The following is a 15,788-nucleotide window of genomic DNA, read 5'->3' on the forward strand; positions in this document are numbered from 1 at the left end:
GGGGGGGTGCATGCTGGGCCACACCGCAAGGCAAAGGCACCGACAAAACCACTCAGCGCGCTTACGGAGTGCCACGAGGAGTGATTTCATTTTCTCATGCACGAATAAGGAGCGGACGGCGCAAAGAGGCGAGGCGGGAGGGGAGGAGGGGCAGAAACAGCAGCGCGGGAGGAGAGGGTGGGGTCACTCATATGTGCTTTATGTTATACACGCCACTCGATGTCGCGCGATCACAACATCGTTTAGCGGAACACCACCCCCGCAGTATCGTCACTCGTAACAAGGTCGGGCCAAGAGACTACAGTAGTCTCTTGGTCGGGCGCGGCGGCGTGGGCGACGGCGCTACCCCGCGTCTAAAGGCCACGGCGGCGGCTTCAGGTGCGCGTCGCGGCGGCAAAGCCCTCCGCGAGAGCGACAGGGCTGGAGGGCTGGAGGGCCCGCCCCCGCCGCGCTCGCTCTTCAGCGCCGTATCGAAACTCCTCCTCAAGCCAGCCGCCCGGGCGGCCCGCGGAGCACCCCGCCTCCCACGCCCGGCGAACAAAAGGGCCTTCGCGAACGGAGGACGGAGGAAAATAGGGGGATGGGGGCTTGATTGTGTGTGTGTGTGTGTGTGTGTGTGTGTGTGTGTGTGTGTGTGAGCGCGCGCGCGCGAGGGAGAGGTGCCGGCGCGAGGGAGAAGAGAAAGTGCAATATGAAAAGCAGGGAGGGGGCGCCGCTGTGAGCGATTCGCGTCCAGGGGCGGACAATACACACTGTAGCTAGCAATGACCCTGAGGTCAGCAGCAGTGGCAGTGGCGGCGGCCAGCACGCCGCACGCGGCGCTAAAGCCTTCCGCGAAGGCCTCTTCGTCCTCGTCACAACACGAAGCACCGCGAGGAATGCGCTCTGCTCTGCTGCACGGCGTTGGAGTGCCGAGTGCCCCGTCGCGGCGGGGAGAGCGACCACCCCCCGCCGTTGTCTCGCAAAAAGAACCGATACGTACACCTGTTCTCTCTGGTCCGGTGTGCAACGCCGGATAGGTTGTGGCGCTGCTGTCGCTTATTGGAGCAGTAGATCCGTCCTACCCCTTCCGAAGTGCAAGCAGTTGCAGTCATCGTGATTTATTCTGGGTCGGTTCCAACCCTTGGAGCACCGACCGAGAGGCGTGTGCGAGCCGGGGCTTGCACCCTCGCGGGCGAGGCTCGCCGGCGTCAGTAACTGACCTGCTTCAAGCACTACACACGAGAGCGGTCCTGCGTTCCTGAGGGCGGCAGGGACAGCGGGGGCAGCGGGGGGCGCGGCGCCGCCGCCGGGTACACAAGGTGCGTCGCGAGCAAAACCGCCACCCACCGCCCCTCTCCACCCCTCCGCGCACACAAAGAGGGGCTCTATGTTCGCAAGGATGAGTTAAGGCGGCGGGGAGGAGCGAGGGGCCAGGTGAAGCGGGGGTTCCCAATTTGTGGCGCAACTACGCGCGTCGGGGGAAGAGGCTGCGCCGGGGGGGGGGGGCAAAAGACGCCGAAGCCACGCGCGGAGGAGGTGTGGGTGGGAAGGAGGGGTGCAGCCCATGGGGCAAAGGTTTGAATCAGAGCGTCACCCTTTTTCGGGCCGGCCGGCCGCCGCCGCGTCAGGGGCGGAGTTCACCTCACCCGCGATACGACACGCCGCCGTCGACGGCCGCGGGGCGCGCAAGAGGAGCACAGGCACGCGCGGTGCGAGTATGACGGTCATCAGGACGGAGCGCGAGCAGCGCGATAGAGGGGCGCGAATAGAGATTTCAAAGTCCGGAAAAATTGATACAACTTTTCCAGGAATTTTTCGAAAAAGTTGAAATTGTCCCAGAAAAAAAAACATAAAGAAAAAACTTTGAAGGGGGGAAATTCAAACATCTTTTAAACTGTTTTTGAAAAATTTCCAAATTGAACTTTTCCCGAAAATGAAAATTCATAGTCGCGGAGCGGACAGTCATCCCGCCGCCCCGCCGCGCCCTGCTCTGGAATTAAGCGGAACGACGTGGCGGTGACATGTCAGCGGCGACAGTGGCCGCACAATTAAATGCGTCCAGCCATTGGGCCGCAGACAGACGGGGGGACCAATTTTCCGAGAAGACCGTCTAATTTAAATTTGGCAGCTCGTGACTTTTTCGTCTCGGCTGCTGGATCGTCGCGCGACTACGCGCGACGGGTGCGCCCGGTTCGCTTGTCTGATGAGAGGCCCAAGGCGGCCCTAAATGTGTGTTTTTGTTTTCTCTTTCGCTCGCACCACTCCAATGATATGACAGGAGTTACATGTGTTCGGTCTGATTCTTTGGATTCAAGGACGGTGTGGCCAGTGCCATTGGTGGTGCACATGGTCACGTATGGTGCAGCGGGAAAAGCGTGTCACCACAACCGTTTGCTAAAGAAGGCGCAGATCAGCTGCTCAAACAGCGTCGCTTTACTCCTATGGCCTAAATCACTTATTGTCACAAGCATTGCATTTGGGCCGGGCCACCTCGCATAAAGGCAGCCAGTGTCTTCGCCTCGCGCCCACGAGCGAGAGGTCCGCGGCGATGGAGTCGCTACGCGTGGCCAAGGTGGCCCAGTGCCTGGCCCTGTGCGCCCTGGTGCTCACCCTCGTCGCGCTGCTCCCCGCGCCCCACGGCATGGTATCCCCGAGCTCGGAGGCCGTCAAGGTACCGCAAGAAAACACGGGCACCATAGACGCATTGCTGTGAAAATGTCTTTCTTTGTCTCCGATGATGAGTGCATATCATAGCTAGGGTGTCATCTCGGATTTTCTGTCTCTCCCCTTTAACCTGAAGAAAACTTATAGATAGAGTTTATTCTCATTATTAATAATCCAAACACACGTTTGCAGTGTAGCGTTGCATTTACCGAATTACTGTAATTTCAGCGCTTCAGGCGATACCTAGTCAGCGTCCCACCAAACTCCATCGTCAATTTCACTGGCGTAAGCTCTAGTTTTATTATTGTTTAAAAAAATACTTTAAAGGTTTTGTCCTACGATTTCGTTCGATTTAAATAATTACAATAACCTTATTCGATAACGAAACAAATTTTGTTACAGTGGCAACAGACCTACGTTCCCCTCGGCGTGGCACTATTCGGGAGGAACCCATACCTTTTAAATTTCGGCTGAGCCATTCAAAGCAAATAAACGCTGGAACTAGAGAAAAATTGCGAATCTTGCCTCATTGTTAATTGGTACCCATTACTCAATATGTCTAACCATTTTCAAACCAGTTCGAGCCGAAAAACCGAAATGACCGAATGACAAAACGCCAAGTAACTACCCGGAGGCGGGTCTACGGTACGCGGTACGGTCTAATTTTCGGATAGGTAAATGGATTGCCTACCCAACCCAAGATGAAAGAAAGGCGTGCGTTTCATGCGCGTTAGGTTGGCAGCATCGCCTGAAAATTACTTCCCTCCCATTCTTGCGTCAACGGGTTGAACTGCCACGACTGCCACATGACTCACGCATGTTTGAGAAGCGCGAGTAGCGAGCAGTAGCGAGTATTGGCCTGCCAGCTGATCACACAGAAGGCAGGTTCAACACATGGACTAAAGTTCGCTCGCAGCCACGATGGTCGGCGTAGGTCGGCCCCCGGACCGCGCGGCCGCCGCCGACGGCCAGGACGGCGACGACGACGAAGCTCCCGCGGCGCGGCCGATGCCGCGGGGAGGCGCCCTCTGTCTGGCGCACGCCTGCCGCCTGGACCTCGAGGTGTGCCCGAGCCAGGACGAACAGGTCGACATGGCTGACCACGTATGGGTCCTGTCGGAGCCCCCTCGGCTTCAGCGCGTCTGTCCTGGGGCGGCGGTCCAGGTACTGACGGCTGGCTTCACCTTTCACAAGTAACTTCTCTCACTCACCTAGATCTGTCCTTCAGCACACATCCCTGCCGTCGTCCACCAATCCGTCATCCATGAGGACCGGAACGTCAGGCGTCCATAGTCGTTTCCAGTCAGTCTCTCACTCGTCATGAACCTCTGCCATATGGTCTTTGAAATTCAATTCATCAGTAGTACATGAAACAGCATTATTTAATGACGTTGAAGAGGACATACATGGATCAAAACTGGTCTTAAAATAGCCTCAAACACAATAGTTACAGGAGCCATAAATATTAATTATAACTTTATAAAATTCATAGGATTAAATAATAAACAATAAAGGCTAAAAATGAAAAGCTTAATTATTTGGGCCAGAACTGTTCCTTGCACTTTATCACAGATATGTTAAAACACTGCATATTTAACATTTTAATGTCAATATGAACTAAGCAAAGACAAAATTGTTACAAACTTAATTTTCCCAAGCAAAATGATTGATGGACTGTCTGTGCCATAATTTAAAGTACAATTACATTATCACAAAATGTTACACTTACGCCAATCCAACAAGCTTCCTCTGAAGTAAACTTAGGGACTGATCATCAAGCACAACAGTGACATTCCTTTCATTAGGTGGAACAGGTCCATCATAAGGAATCTTTACCCATCCAATCTCAATAGAATTATCTTCTTTCAAAGCCTAGAAAAGAAAGGAAAATGCATTACAAGGAAACAAAGTAAGACAAATGCAAAATTTATAATCATATTGCATAAATATTTCAAACCTTTGACATTTCTTTTGAAGGGAATGTTGCAAAATCAGCATCTGCTTTCAGCCCAGGTCTTCTACTTACAGCTTCAGTTAAAATTGCCGCCTTGAAAAAGAAGATAAAGACACACATTTAATGAGCATTGCACATCAATAAGACCTTGATCATTTTGAAAGAAAACCATTTAATTTACCTGTAGCTCTTGAGTTCTCAGCTGCAACTTTTTCATGCGAGAGTTTTCTTCAATAAGCTGATTTGATAAAGTGGTTTGACTCTTAGTCTTCTTTGTGATATCCACGACTTTAGGCATAACCCATGCCTCATGCACATCCTGCAATATAAACAAGCGAAAACCAATATACAATACCAATGCCATTTTGTAATGGTTAACATTGTATTAAATATTACAAAACAGTCATTTTTACCTTCCACAACGAAGAGGCTTTCCGGGATAGATCATCAAGTCGCTTCATTGAGTCAGAAACTTTATCTCTGTTGTCAATAGATTTGGGTGCCTAGAAAAATAACAGGTTGAGTAAAAAATCTTTGAAATAATTACTAGCATAAACAGGCAGAAAGAAACAAAGAAACAAATCTCAATACGTTTTTGACGTTGAGATTTTACTACGTACTGGGAGTGGAGTCAGAGAGTCCAATTTATCTTTACAGAGTTGAGACTGCAGACGCACATTCTCATTGCGTTGGTTTCTGAGAGCAAGACGTAGTGTGTTGATTTCTTGTAGTAAAAATGGAGATTCATTTCCAACTGAAATGCTGTGCCCAGCATCTGGCGAAACTGGACTATGAGTGGGGCTAGGAGCAGAGGCTGCAAAATGAAGGGCAATAGAATAGTTATGGTGCCAACTGTGATGAAGTTAAAGGGGATGGTGAATTGGATGTATACACTACCACTCTTGGTATCAGCAATCGCTTTTTTGGTCATGTTCTTGAGCTTCTCTTTCAGTTCTCCCCTCTCAGATTCCAAAGAGTCAATATCAGCTTGCAAGTGGTCCATTGTTTCTTCAAACTCCTTTTCTTTGCGTTTGAGCATAGCTTGTGCATCCTCCAATTTCCGCTTCAAAGGGGAAGACATTAATATTAGAAAAGTTCTTTTCAAAATTCCAGCAACTTCAAAACACTTTCAAACTGTATGAAATACCTGCAGCTTCTCATTGGAAATGGTAGAGTCTTTGGTGGAAACTTCCAATTTACGCTCTGCCATGTCTCTACGCAGTTGCAATTCACTCATTTCTTCTTGTTTTGCCTTCAAAGCAAGGCGCAGTTCTTTGATGTCAGCTTCTTTACTTTCTAATTTTGAGGACAACATCTTTGTTTCCTCAAGTTCAGTTCTTACTGCTTTAGCACGTAGTTGAATCGGGGGAACAGGCTGCAAAACAAGAATCAGTTCATTTAAGTGACTGCTCTATGCATGACCATGACAAACCATGCAGTAAATTGAAGCCCATCTCTCACTTTTTCCTCTGGTTTAATTGGCATTCCTGCCTCATAATCGTTGTCTTGCAGAATTTGAACTAAGGATGCTACTTGTTGACTAACAAATTCTAAAGCACTACGAAGGCTATCAACAGGTCCGGGTCCTCCCTCTTCTTGCTCAAGGCATTTGCTTGAAGCAGCCGTTACAAGTTCCCTCAGCTTCAACTCAGACAGGCCAATATCAGCATCTGCAATATTATCATCAGCATGCACTTGCATAAATATCAGACTAGGTAGTTAGTAAATTGAACTAAACAGAAATAAATAGAAATAAATGTCAGTACCTCCAGCATTTGAAAGAGAAGAGAGCGCTGATCTAACAACATCGCGCACAAGGCGAGTTACTCGTGTGGCATGATTAACACAGCAGTCTTGAAGAGCAGCCGCAAGACCCATTTCTAGACCCATATTTAAAATGGCCCCTTCCTGCTGGCCCTGGGGAATTCTTCTCCTTGCTGTTTTTAGTTGAGCTGCCAAAGCTTCTGATACAGCAATCATATGGGTAGCAAGTGCCGCCATGTCACCTCCATCACTAGCCTTGATTTAGAAAATTAAACAGACCATGACATGACTTTTTTTTTCCTCATGGTGTGAAGATAGTATTTACTTATAGCTATAATTTAATGACAGGGCTCAAGAGGTTAGATTAAGATACTTAAGACATTACCTTTGAAAGAGCCAAAATGGCAGAGGCATCTGTACGAAGGCAATCAGATGCAGCAGTAAGGGATTTTGAAATATCAGTAATCAGCTGACTCTGATTGATCTTAACCTCACTGCCTAAGAGAATGGGATACATGGTACAGAAGTAGTTGATACAGCGCTCCAAGCCTTCCAGGTTAACATTCTCATCCAGCTGAAATATAATTGCATTATTTGTGTGAATCCAGGTAATTATACAATAAGATGTGCGATCAAATCAATCTTCACAAACCTGGTCTTTACGAAGGAGTTCTAAAAAGTGGTCAATTGCTTTTTCCTGCACAGCCATATCAGGATAAGCTGCAGCAACTTTCAGTAATGTTGGAGCAGAACATGAGTTTAAAGCATGAGCGAATTGATGAAGAACACACTGTAAATAATTTAATAAAATGTCTTACACTTAAAATCTGAAAATATCTTGACAACAAAAAGGAACTTACTGATTTCTATTTATTCTCCCTTACCTGGGCATTAAAGAAAAGATGAGATAGTCTACATCTAAAAGCATACTGTTCAACTGTATGACCACGGAGAAGACTTGCTTTGTCAATAGTCTCAACATTAGGAAACTTTTCTTTCACTTGATTGAGTAGAACCTCAGTTTTCCAAAGCAAACGAGGTACCATTAGCAAGAGAAGCACAGCATCATGATCACCTACAAAATGATAAATTGATAGCAATAAACACTTGCTGGAGCCAAACTTTCAAAATATGTCTGAGAATGGTTACAAAATATAAGGCATACCTCCACGACTCATAAAACTATCTGGCATAAATCCAGTTAAATATTCAACGTGTTGATTTGACTCCTGAACCTCAATGCGTCTCAGTTCTAGGTCAATTGCACGAGTATGAGCCTTTGACTCAGCAAACATTTTCTTGAAATCAAGCATTTCAGGTAATTTGCTAACAGGTCTTTCAGATTCTCGTTCTAGTTGTGCCTGGAGATCTTGGCACTGCTCTTGGTACTTTTGAACGACTTCTCTAAATTTACTGATGGTTTGTTCCCTATCAGCTAAAGTTTCCAAGGCAGCTTCTTTGTCCCTGTGGGCTTCCCTCATTCCTGCTCTAGCAAGGTCAGCCTCTTCTCGAAGCTCCACTTCCAATTCCCGGGCGCTCTCAGCTAATTGCTCATTCATGTCAACAAGCTGTTCTAGTTCTGTAACTTCCTCCATGAGAGCAGCAACTTTTTCTTCCAGATTCATCTTTTTATCTGCCAGCTGCTCAACCATATCCTCGGCACCAAGAGCAGCATCAACCTGTATTGAAACATAGAAAGAAATCTGCATAGTCTCAAGCTAATTGGAATTAAAAAGTGTGTTTCGATTAACTGAAAAATTTAGTTCACCTGTTCTTGTAAGTCTGCAATTTGACCCTCGAGCTCTTCCACGCGGGCACTCAGTTTCTCTTTTGTGCGGCTGAGCTCAGCATTTTCAGATTTACGTTGGTCAAGATCTTTCTGTAATTTCTGAAACTCATGCTTGTCATGGGCAGATATATCTCGGAACCTGCATCACACATTATAAGATGGATAAATTCTAGACATACATCTGAATTGGTAAAGATTTTTCTGCTTTCATACGGTCACATTTTATTTTTACCTCACAATGGTTTCATGAAGGCGTGCATTTTGCTGTTCTAGCTGCTTCACTTTGAATACTGTTGATGACGACAAATCGCCTGTTCCTGAACCGCCACTCTCAGTCTCAGACATTTGGGCCTTTAGAAGTTCCAGGTCAACAGTCAACTCCTCAATCTTCTCTTTGGCTTGATCCAACTCTACCTGCAATGTCTCTGCCTGAAACATACAAAAATACAAGTTATTTGAAGGTATTTCGGAAAATACAGATAAAAATACTTCACTTCAGAAACTTACTTTTTCCTCAGCCATTTCTTTATCAAGTGTAGCCATCTCCATTGATTCAGCTAACTCTGACATTTCTTCAGCATGAGCATCTTTAGCTTCTACAGCTTCACGAGCCTCTAGACGAGCTCGTTGGAGATCTCTCTGCAAATGTGCTTGGGACTCCATGATACGATTTTTAAACTCTAGCATACTTTCAAGCTGAAGCTTGGTTTTTTCAAAATCACGTAGTTGTTCTTTGTCTTGAAGACGCTTTGCTACATTGGAAAAGCATACCAGGTGAGCACAAACTAATAGTCTTCAGAGAGTGAAGATAGAGCACAGAAGCATATTCCTTCTGAGATAGCATACAAAAATTTTCGCCAAACACAGTTAACTACAACTAGTAAAGGAATGACTAACCTTTGATAGTATCCAGTTTTTCCGTAAGGTCACGAACTTGGGCCTTCAGAGAATCATTTTCCTGCTGCAACTGCAAATGGCTCAAACGCTCCCCAACATCACCACCCCCTCCAGGGCTACCTTGAGCTGCAGATGGTGGTGACAGAATACTGCTGTTCAAACCAGCTCCTGGTGATGCAAGGACTAGTCCAGGAGTGAACTGAGGCTTAAGTGTTTCCACAAAACCAGTCTGGAATAAGAATTTTTCAATACTTTAGAAAATTAAAAACTAGAATGGGAACACCAGTATCAAATTAATGAGCAGTACTTGTAAGTCAATCTAATGTTGATCAACGATTATAACCCACATAAAAAGCCCTACAGGCACCACACAATCACTACAATACTTGATGATTACAATGAAATGTGAATTACTGCCTGATTCTACATTATCTTTAATAGAACCATGATATTTTGTTTGGGAAAATGATAAAACAAAAGATGATATGACATTACTTAAAAAAAAAATGAGACCAGTATAGCATATTTAAATACTTCTTTCAAGAAATAAACTAAAAACCCACACCCGTTCAAAGACCTGCAATATTTGTTCAAAGAAAATTAGATCAAAGCAATTAAAAATATAACATTATTAAAGGGTAAGAATGTCAGTATAATCTCGAAAGAAATATTTTTTGTTGAAGTACCCTTGCAATACAATTCTACAACCCCATTTAACAGAGAAGTGGTATACTAGACCAACAGATTGCGTGCATACAATTTAATACGTAGTTACAGTTTTAGGCCATAATCATGTCTTTCACATAGTATTTCCAGCTGTTAATGGTGAGAGTGCTGTACATGCACAAGTGCTCTAGGATAACTTCTAAAAATTATCATGTGCTCCTACTCCTACAACATAAACTATGAAGGCCAGTTCAATTCCTATTACAAACGCAAAGAAAAGGTATAGAGAAGAGAAATTAGATAAAAGATCAGTCACATTTAGAGATCCAATGCAAGCACTAAATAGGTGTGTTGGCAAAAGAGAGCATTCTGGGGGAATGCAAATTTAATTGGAGATCTTAGAAGCGGGTGCTATAATCAGTCATGCTAGAAGATCTTACAGTAAAATTAACAATTAGAACGGTTTGACATAAATTCTGTTGAGCTGTAAATCCTGAAGTTAAACAAGTACGTACACAAAAGCATCTACAAGACTATAAATTGTAACATGCTGGGACATAGATCGCTTATAAAGCAATTAGGGTTATTCCTGAAAAATGTATAAAAATGAAATGGTAAGTTTAAAAAATTCCTACCTAACTTGTCCATTCACTCCCTAATACACTATCCTTTTGATTGATATTATTCCCACCTTTTTAAATAATTAATGTGCTGGCTACTTTCTAACTTCAGAACTTAAAATAGATATGTGGGTAAAGATAGCACCAATATTCACAGTTCACATTATAGCATTTGCTGGATTATTATTTTGTTATGTGGCCCTAGTGTGCATGACTAGGAATGTTAGTACAATACAACATAAAATAATATACACATTAAAATCAACACCATGCAACAGGATTAGTAGCTACAATGCGAAAGTAAGACTTGTATGGTTGTTGGAAATGGAATTAATGTGCATCAAAAAATGATTTTGAAGAACATAGAGATTTAAATATCACTATCACCCATTAAAATCTACCTAGGTGAGCTCTAAAGAGATGATGACTGCTTATGTGTCAGCAGAAAAATGTCCTATGAACAGCAAAACCGAAAAAAAATCAAAAGACCATAAAAAACCACACCATTCAGCCTTCAGCTAGACGAAGGAATGAGGTGAAAGCAGTCATGAGGCATGATTCAACCAAACAAATAGGCCAACAGATCAGCCAGCAGACAGAACACACACTTTCTTACAAAGAAATAGAAACCACTGGAGTGGAATTGGGGAAATTACAGTCTTATGTAAGCCTGTATTTAATTAATAAAATTACTAATAATAATGAAGCATGCAATAACTTCCGAGATAGATAAATAAATGATTACTCAACACTTGAGGACAAGAAATGGGATGTACAAATATTACAAAAATAATTATATAGGGTTAGATAGTCAATTTATAAAATGTTAACAGTGGTTTCCACTCAAACGCGTCTTTAAAACACATCCATAGCCACAAGCAGCAAGAAGTAGTTAATGAAGGAAAGAACTAAGGTTAGGCAACACAAAAAGAAAATGAGTAGGTGAATGATCATCCCAGAGGGTTAGACAAATGTAAACAGGGAAATTACTTGGTCTGCACTTGTGCTAGATTGAGGGACTGGAATACTCTGCGGTCGTTTTGGGGTGGAGGCACTTGAGGTTGGCGATGTGCTTTGCCTGAAGTTTGATGGAGGTGCAAGCTTGGATGGCTTGCTCGAGGCTAAAGAAGGGATACCTGAACCCTGCTTAGAACTTACAGACGCTTTTCCTGGCTGTAACAAAACACAACAAAAAGGCATGCACAACATAAACAACAGTACAGAAGACAAGCTTTGGTGACATGCTGCATATTGACACATAAAATTTTGAATAATTGAAGAGGACTGGTGACACTTCAGATATATTGTTTGATCAATGTTAGAAATCTTACTCATTTTATCTTAAGGAGGTGAAGGTATAGAGATTTGGTTTAACACACTGGTAAGTCACAGTTTTGATTCAGGCATCAGGCTCCATCACCATATTCGAACAAAAGCACAAAACACACACAACAGGGAGAATAAGTGCATCATGATGCAACACAGTTGAAGGAAACTGAAAAATATAATTCCTAACAACATAGTATGATTCCATAGTATCTTTGTGCTTGGATGGAGTAGTTCAGCTTATCCAACTAGTACACTAGGTTATTTCTAGGTAAAACCTTTTTCTGAACACAATCACACACACAGCTAATAAAAAGAAGAATACTGAACATCATTTTTCATAAGCTTCAACTGATGTCTTCCACAGAGGGAGAAATACATGTAATGTACACATACACACTTGTGGTAACATTGACAATAAATAATTAAAGACTTGATGGCTACTGTAAATTGACAACCTATTAGTTTTAAACTTTACAGATGGCTTAACCTACATATAAGAAAGAAAGCTTGCTTGGACAAAGCTCAAAGGCATCTTATTATACCAGGAACTACCTAGTTTTGTATATCTATTTTCTTAATTGATACCATTTGAAAAAAAATAAAATAAGGAAAAAGTAGTTTACATAATAAGAACAGAAATCTGGCTTGCTAACATGCTCTAATTTATCTTTGCAGAACAAAAACAAAAAACGAGGGCAACATAATCTACAGGAAGGTACCATAACGTTTGAGTTAACTTTTCTCAAGTCGTCAAAAATATGACTCAAAAGGAAATCGCAACTTTCAAATAGGATTCTTACCTCAACAAATGATGCTCTCTTCGCACTTAAATTTTCTGTGGATTGTCGTGGTGTTCTCTTAGCACTTAAATTTTCTGTTGATTGTCTTGGTGTTGATGCCAGTTTTGTGGTGGATGCTGAAGGTGCACCAAGATCAGAAGGACTTCTTGATCCAATGAGGGACAGGCGTGAGCTGAAAAAGAAAAATGGCTTGGTGAGTCCATCTAGAGATGGAATGATAGGCAAAATAGTTTCCAGATAACACCACCAGAGTTGTCCTAAACATAAATCCATCTTTAGAAACATAAAAAAATGGATATACAATGAGATAAAACATTGAAAATATTTGACACATTTCAATTTAAATGAAAACTATCACATTGAAGGTGATACAGCTTCAGTCTCACCTGAATTTCTCTATTTTAATTTCGGTAGCAGCTCTAGAGGCTTGTGCAGGAGAAGATTTCCGTCGAACACTTCAAATGAGTATGGTAGCACCAGAAAGCCGAAGAATGAAAGACAGACAAGCAAGATATGAAGATGAGTTTTAGCTTAAGCAAAGACCCCACACCACAGAATAAGAGGGACTATCACTCTAAGACTCATTGCTGTAGATTTGATGTAAGAACGAGTGGAAGAATAAATAGATCAGGCATAAAGAAATTACATAGATCGGACAGACAGAAGCAATAGGAACTAATATGAGGCAGCCTACTCGAACACAGACCCTCTACAACTCACCTGGTGGGTTCATTTTTTTTTCTCAAACTATTTCCAAATGCAGCAGAACAGAGAAAACAGATTTTGATTTGCAGAAGATGTCAGGCAAATAGAGAGAGGATAGTAGTAAAATATAGAAAGAAGCTTTATCCTAAACTAAAAAGAAATTCCTTTTATAAAGTTCCATACTCACTTGCTGAGTCTTGAGCGATTCTTATCTTCTGACGGAGTGGGACTTGATCTTGCGGAGTCTGAGGGTATGGGATTGCCTGCCTCATCCAAGAGAGCAAGCTGCGTTTGACGAACAAATGCTCCATAGTTATCTCCACACTGTAAATACCATATATTGAAGGGTCAACAAAAACATCAGATACCTCAGATATTTTCATACAAACAAGAACATACCTTAAAATATTCTTTTCCTTGCACAGATCCATTGTTTTTACCTTTAGGTTCATCAAGAATGACACCTATCCATTTCCCTGCAGCAAACAAGGTGGATCCTACATACGCAACTGAACCACAACCTCTATCCTGCACACTGACTCGTTGGCCCACTTTTAGGGGCTTTTCTGCCATGTCTGCAAAGGAAAGAGAAGTAATACTGAATTGAAGTCATAACTCCAATGGAGGACCCTGCTTCTCACTATTTTCGTAGTTGGTTGAAGTGTCTCTGATCAACAGAAGGAGATAGGTAGAGAACTTCTACTGCCCCGCATCTTTGCAGTAATTAAAGAAAATGTGTTGTTTTCTATAAATGAAAGCTAAGACTGTATGTGCTACTCTACAATTGAGGCGCCTATTTCGTAGAGAAACGTGTTCGTTGAAAGGGATCCTCAAAGGTTTAAAAAAAAGTGAAAACATGATCAAATTGGCGGTATGAGGTAAGGATATAGAGGTTATGTCATTCCAACAGTTTTAGGGGCGTACCATAGAGAGAACTTAAATATCACTGAAGGTACACGAAGTTATAGAGTGAAAATGATCAAAGCACCTAATACACGAGTTTAAAGGACTAATTACTCACTGAAATAGTGTTTCAGAGGCAAATACAACTACAAGACAAGTGTTCATTCACAACACTAGATGGTGACAGCTGACTGCAGTTGACAGCTTGCTGTTGGATAATATCAAGTTTCCCAAATATAGTTGCTACACAGAAATCGATTACTTTATGAAAGAAAATCATATTTTTAACATTTTTAAGTTTTCTATAATAATTACGATGCCGAATCAAACAAATATCTCAGCAGCGTATGCTTTTGCATAAAATATCTTCGGATTTGCTTTCTTAGGTTACCTACACTCATTACCGTGCTTCACCTGTTTTTTCAGGATTTCGTCTGTTATATTTGGTAAATAAATACCTCCTAAGGTTATGTACTTCTTAAGCTAAAGCTAGATATTGAAGTGATTGAGTCCTGTTGAGTCCTAAAAGTTGTGAAATTGCCACAATCATGAGTCTTACGGATGAACTTTCGACATCACCTGTAGATGGACTGAACATATCGTGTGGAAATGAGGAGGTCTGTAAAAATGTATCTTTAAAAGGCCAGAGGGTATTCTTCATTCTAATATGTGTTACTTTAAACAATATTTTAATTTCTGCCATTCAGGTGCAAGTCGTTGAAGCACCAGAGAAAATAAAACTTCGTAGCTGGTTGAATAAGAATCTCCGAATTGAAATGTCTGATGGACGAATTCTAGTTGGTGCATTTCTGTGTACAGATCGTGATTCAAACATAATTCTTAGTTCGTGTGCGGAATTTCTCAATAGCTCATGTAAGTAATATTCTATTAATTATCATCCATGTCTGTATTTCTCTTTGACTACTACCTGTCTTCTGAGAGCGATGTATTCATATTTGTTGTCACCTTTTTCCTGTTGCAGCGGAAGAGGCTCGCATTCTTGGTTTGGTCATGATACCGGGTAGACATATAGTTAGTATTCATGTAGACAATAGTTATGAAACAATGTAAAACTAGGTTTAATTATCAATGCTTTTTTGTCTGGTTTCTTTGAAAAAATTTGCCTGTTATTTTTCGGAGTAAACGGCAATGTTATTTTAAATTATTTTGTCTGTGATCTTTTGTCCTAATGAATTCAATTAAATTCAACTGTGTACCAATCAACTATGCTTCATTTTATGAGATAAAAATCTGAATCAAAAGTAGAACAACAGCAGTGTGATGGTAAATTTTGTAATTTAAGATATACATCTATTCAATTTAAAAATGAATGATCAGTTGTTTTTAGGGTAAGGTTTGTGAGAGTGAAGGACCAAGTGGTACTCCAAGTTAACTTCAATTCACCACAACTACTTTGACACAAATTCTGTTCCTCTTGGCCTTCCCTATCTGCTGTGAGGGTGAGACAACAAAAAGCATAGAGGCGTGAGGACTCCTAAGAATAAGAAGGCAGAAAGCAAGAAAAAGATAAAAAAAAAAAGAGGGATGAGAAAAAAGAAAGTGACGCACTACAAAAGGAAAGGAAAAGTGCGTCCCCTACCCCTATCAACGCACCCATCCGCGCGCGGACCTTTTGTCCTCGAAGTTGTCCCTTTCCTCCCCCAAGGGGAGGGGATAGAAGAGGGGTGTGGGGGGAGGGCGAAAAGTGACAGCGA

At 42.4% G+C, this 15,788-nt stretch overlaps 3 protein-coding genes across 7 annotated transcripts; 2 read left to right on the forward strand and 1 right to left on the reverse strand.

Annotated features, from left to right (window-relative positions):
* Positions 1-2,455: 2,455 nt before the first annotated feature.
* LOC113217464 (uncharacterized) lies at positions 2,456-3,165 on the forward strand. The gene is made up of 3 exons (XM_026437371.2): positions 2,456-2,653; positions 2,875-2,931; positions 3,049-3,165. Exons 1-3 carry the CDS (start codon positions 2,531-2,533, stop codon positions 3,118-3,120), a joined length of 252 nt encoding a protein of 83 aa, XP_026293156.1. The 5' UTR covers positions 2,456-2,530; the 3' UTR covers positions 3,121-3,165.
* An 845-nt stretch (positions 3,166-4,010) lies between these two features.
* LOC113217462 (dynactin subunit 1) lies at positions 4,011-14,345 on the reverse strand. 5 transcript variants are annotated; one of them, XM_026437364.2, is made up of 24 exons: positions 14,192-14,345; positions 13,570-13,745; positions 13,358-13,494; positions 13,186-13,212; positions 12,852-12,920; positions 12,466-12,637; positions 11,327-11,509; positions 9,051-9,279; positions 8,661-8,905; positions 8,386-8,582; positions 8,133-8,292; positions 7,530-8,043; positions 7,249-7,439; positions 7,017-7,154; positions 6,750-6,938; positions 6,367-6,619; positions 6,062-6,270; positions 5,748-5,975; positions 5,498-5,663; positions 5,221-5,414; positions 5,014-5,103; positions 4,782-4,919; positions 4,604-4,693; positions 4,011-4,518 (listed from the first exon to the last, which is right to left on the reverse strand). In XM_026437364.2, exons 2-24 carry the CDS (start codon positions 13,741-13,743, stop codon positions 4,372-4,374), a joined length of 4,140 nt encoding a protein of 1,379 aa, XP_026293149.1. In that variant the 5' UTR covers positions 13,744-13,745; positions 14,192-14,345; the 3' UTR covers positions 4,011-4,371. The 5 variants fall into 5 exon arrangements, with proteins under 5 accessions (XP_026293149.1, XP_026293150.1, XP_026293151.1 ...); XM_026437365.2 differs by having other exon boundaries at positions 14,095-14,237; XM_026437366.2 differs by lacking the exon at positions 13,186-13,212.
* A 154-nt stretch (positions 14,346-14,499) lies between these two features.
* LOC113217465 (N-alpha-acetyltransferase 38, NatC auxiliary subunit) lies at positions 14,500-15,297 on the forward strand. Its single transcript, XM_026437372.2, has 3 exons — positions 14,500-14,690; positions 14,781-14,946; positions 15,056-15,297. The coding sequence occupies exons 1-3, from the start codon at positions 14,622-14,624 to the stop codon at positions 15,142-15,144; spliced, it is 324 nt and encodes a 107-aa protein (XP_026293157.1). The 5' UTR covers positions 14,500-14,621; the 3' UTR covers positions 15,145-15,297.
* The last annotated feature ends 491 nt before the right edge of the window (positions 15,298-15,788 follow it).

This window comes from Frankliniella occidentalis, unplaced genomic scaffold (genome assembly GCF_000697945.3).
Source record: "Frankliniella occidentalis isolate FOCC.00 unplaced genomic scaffold, Focc_3.1 Scaffold71, whole genome shotgun sequence".
NCBI classification, from domain to species: Eukaryota; Metazoa; Arthropoda; class Insecta; order Thysanoptera; family Thripidae; genus Frankliniella; species Frankliniella occidentalis.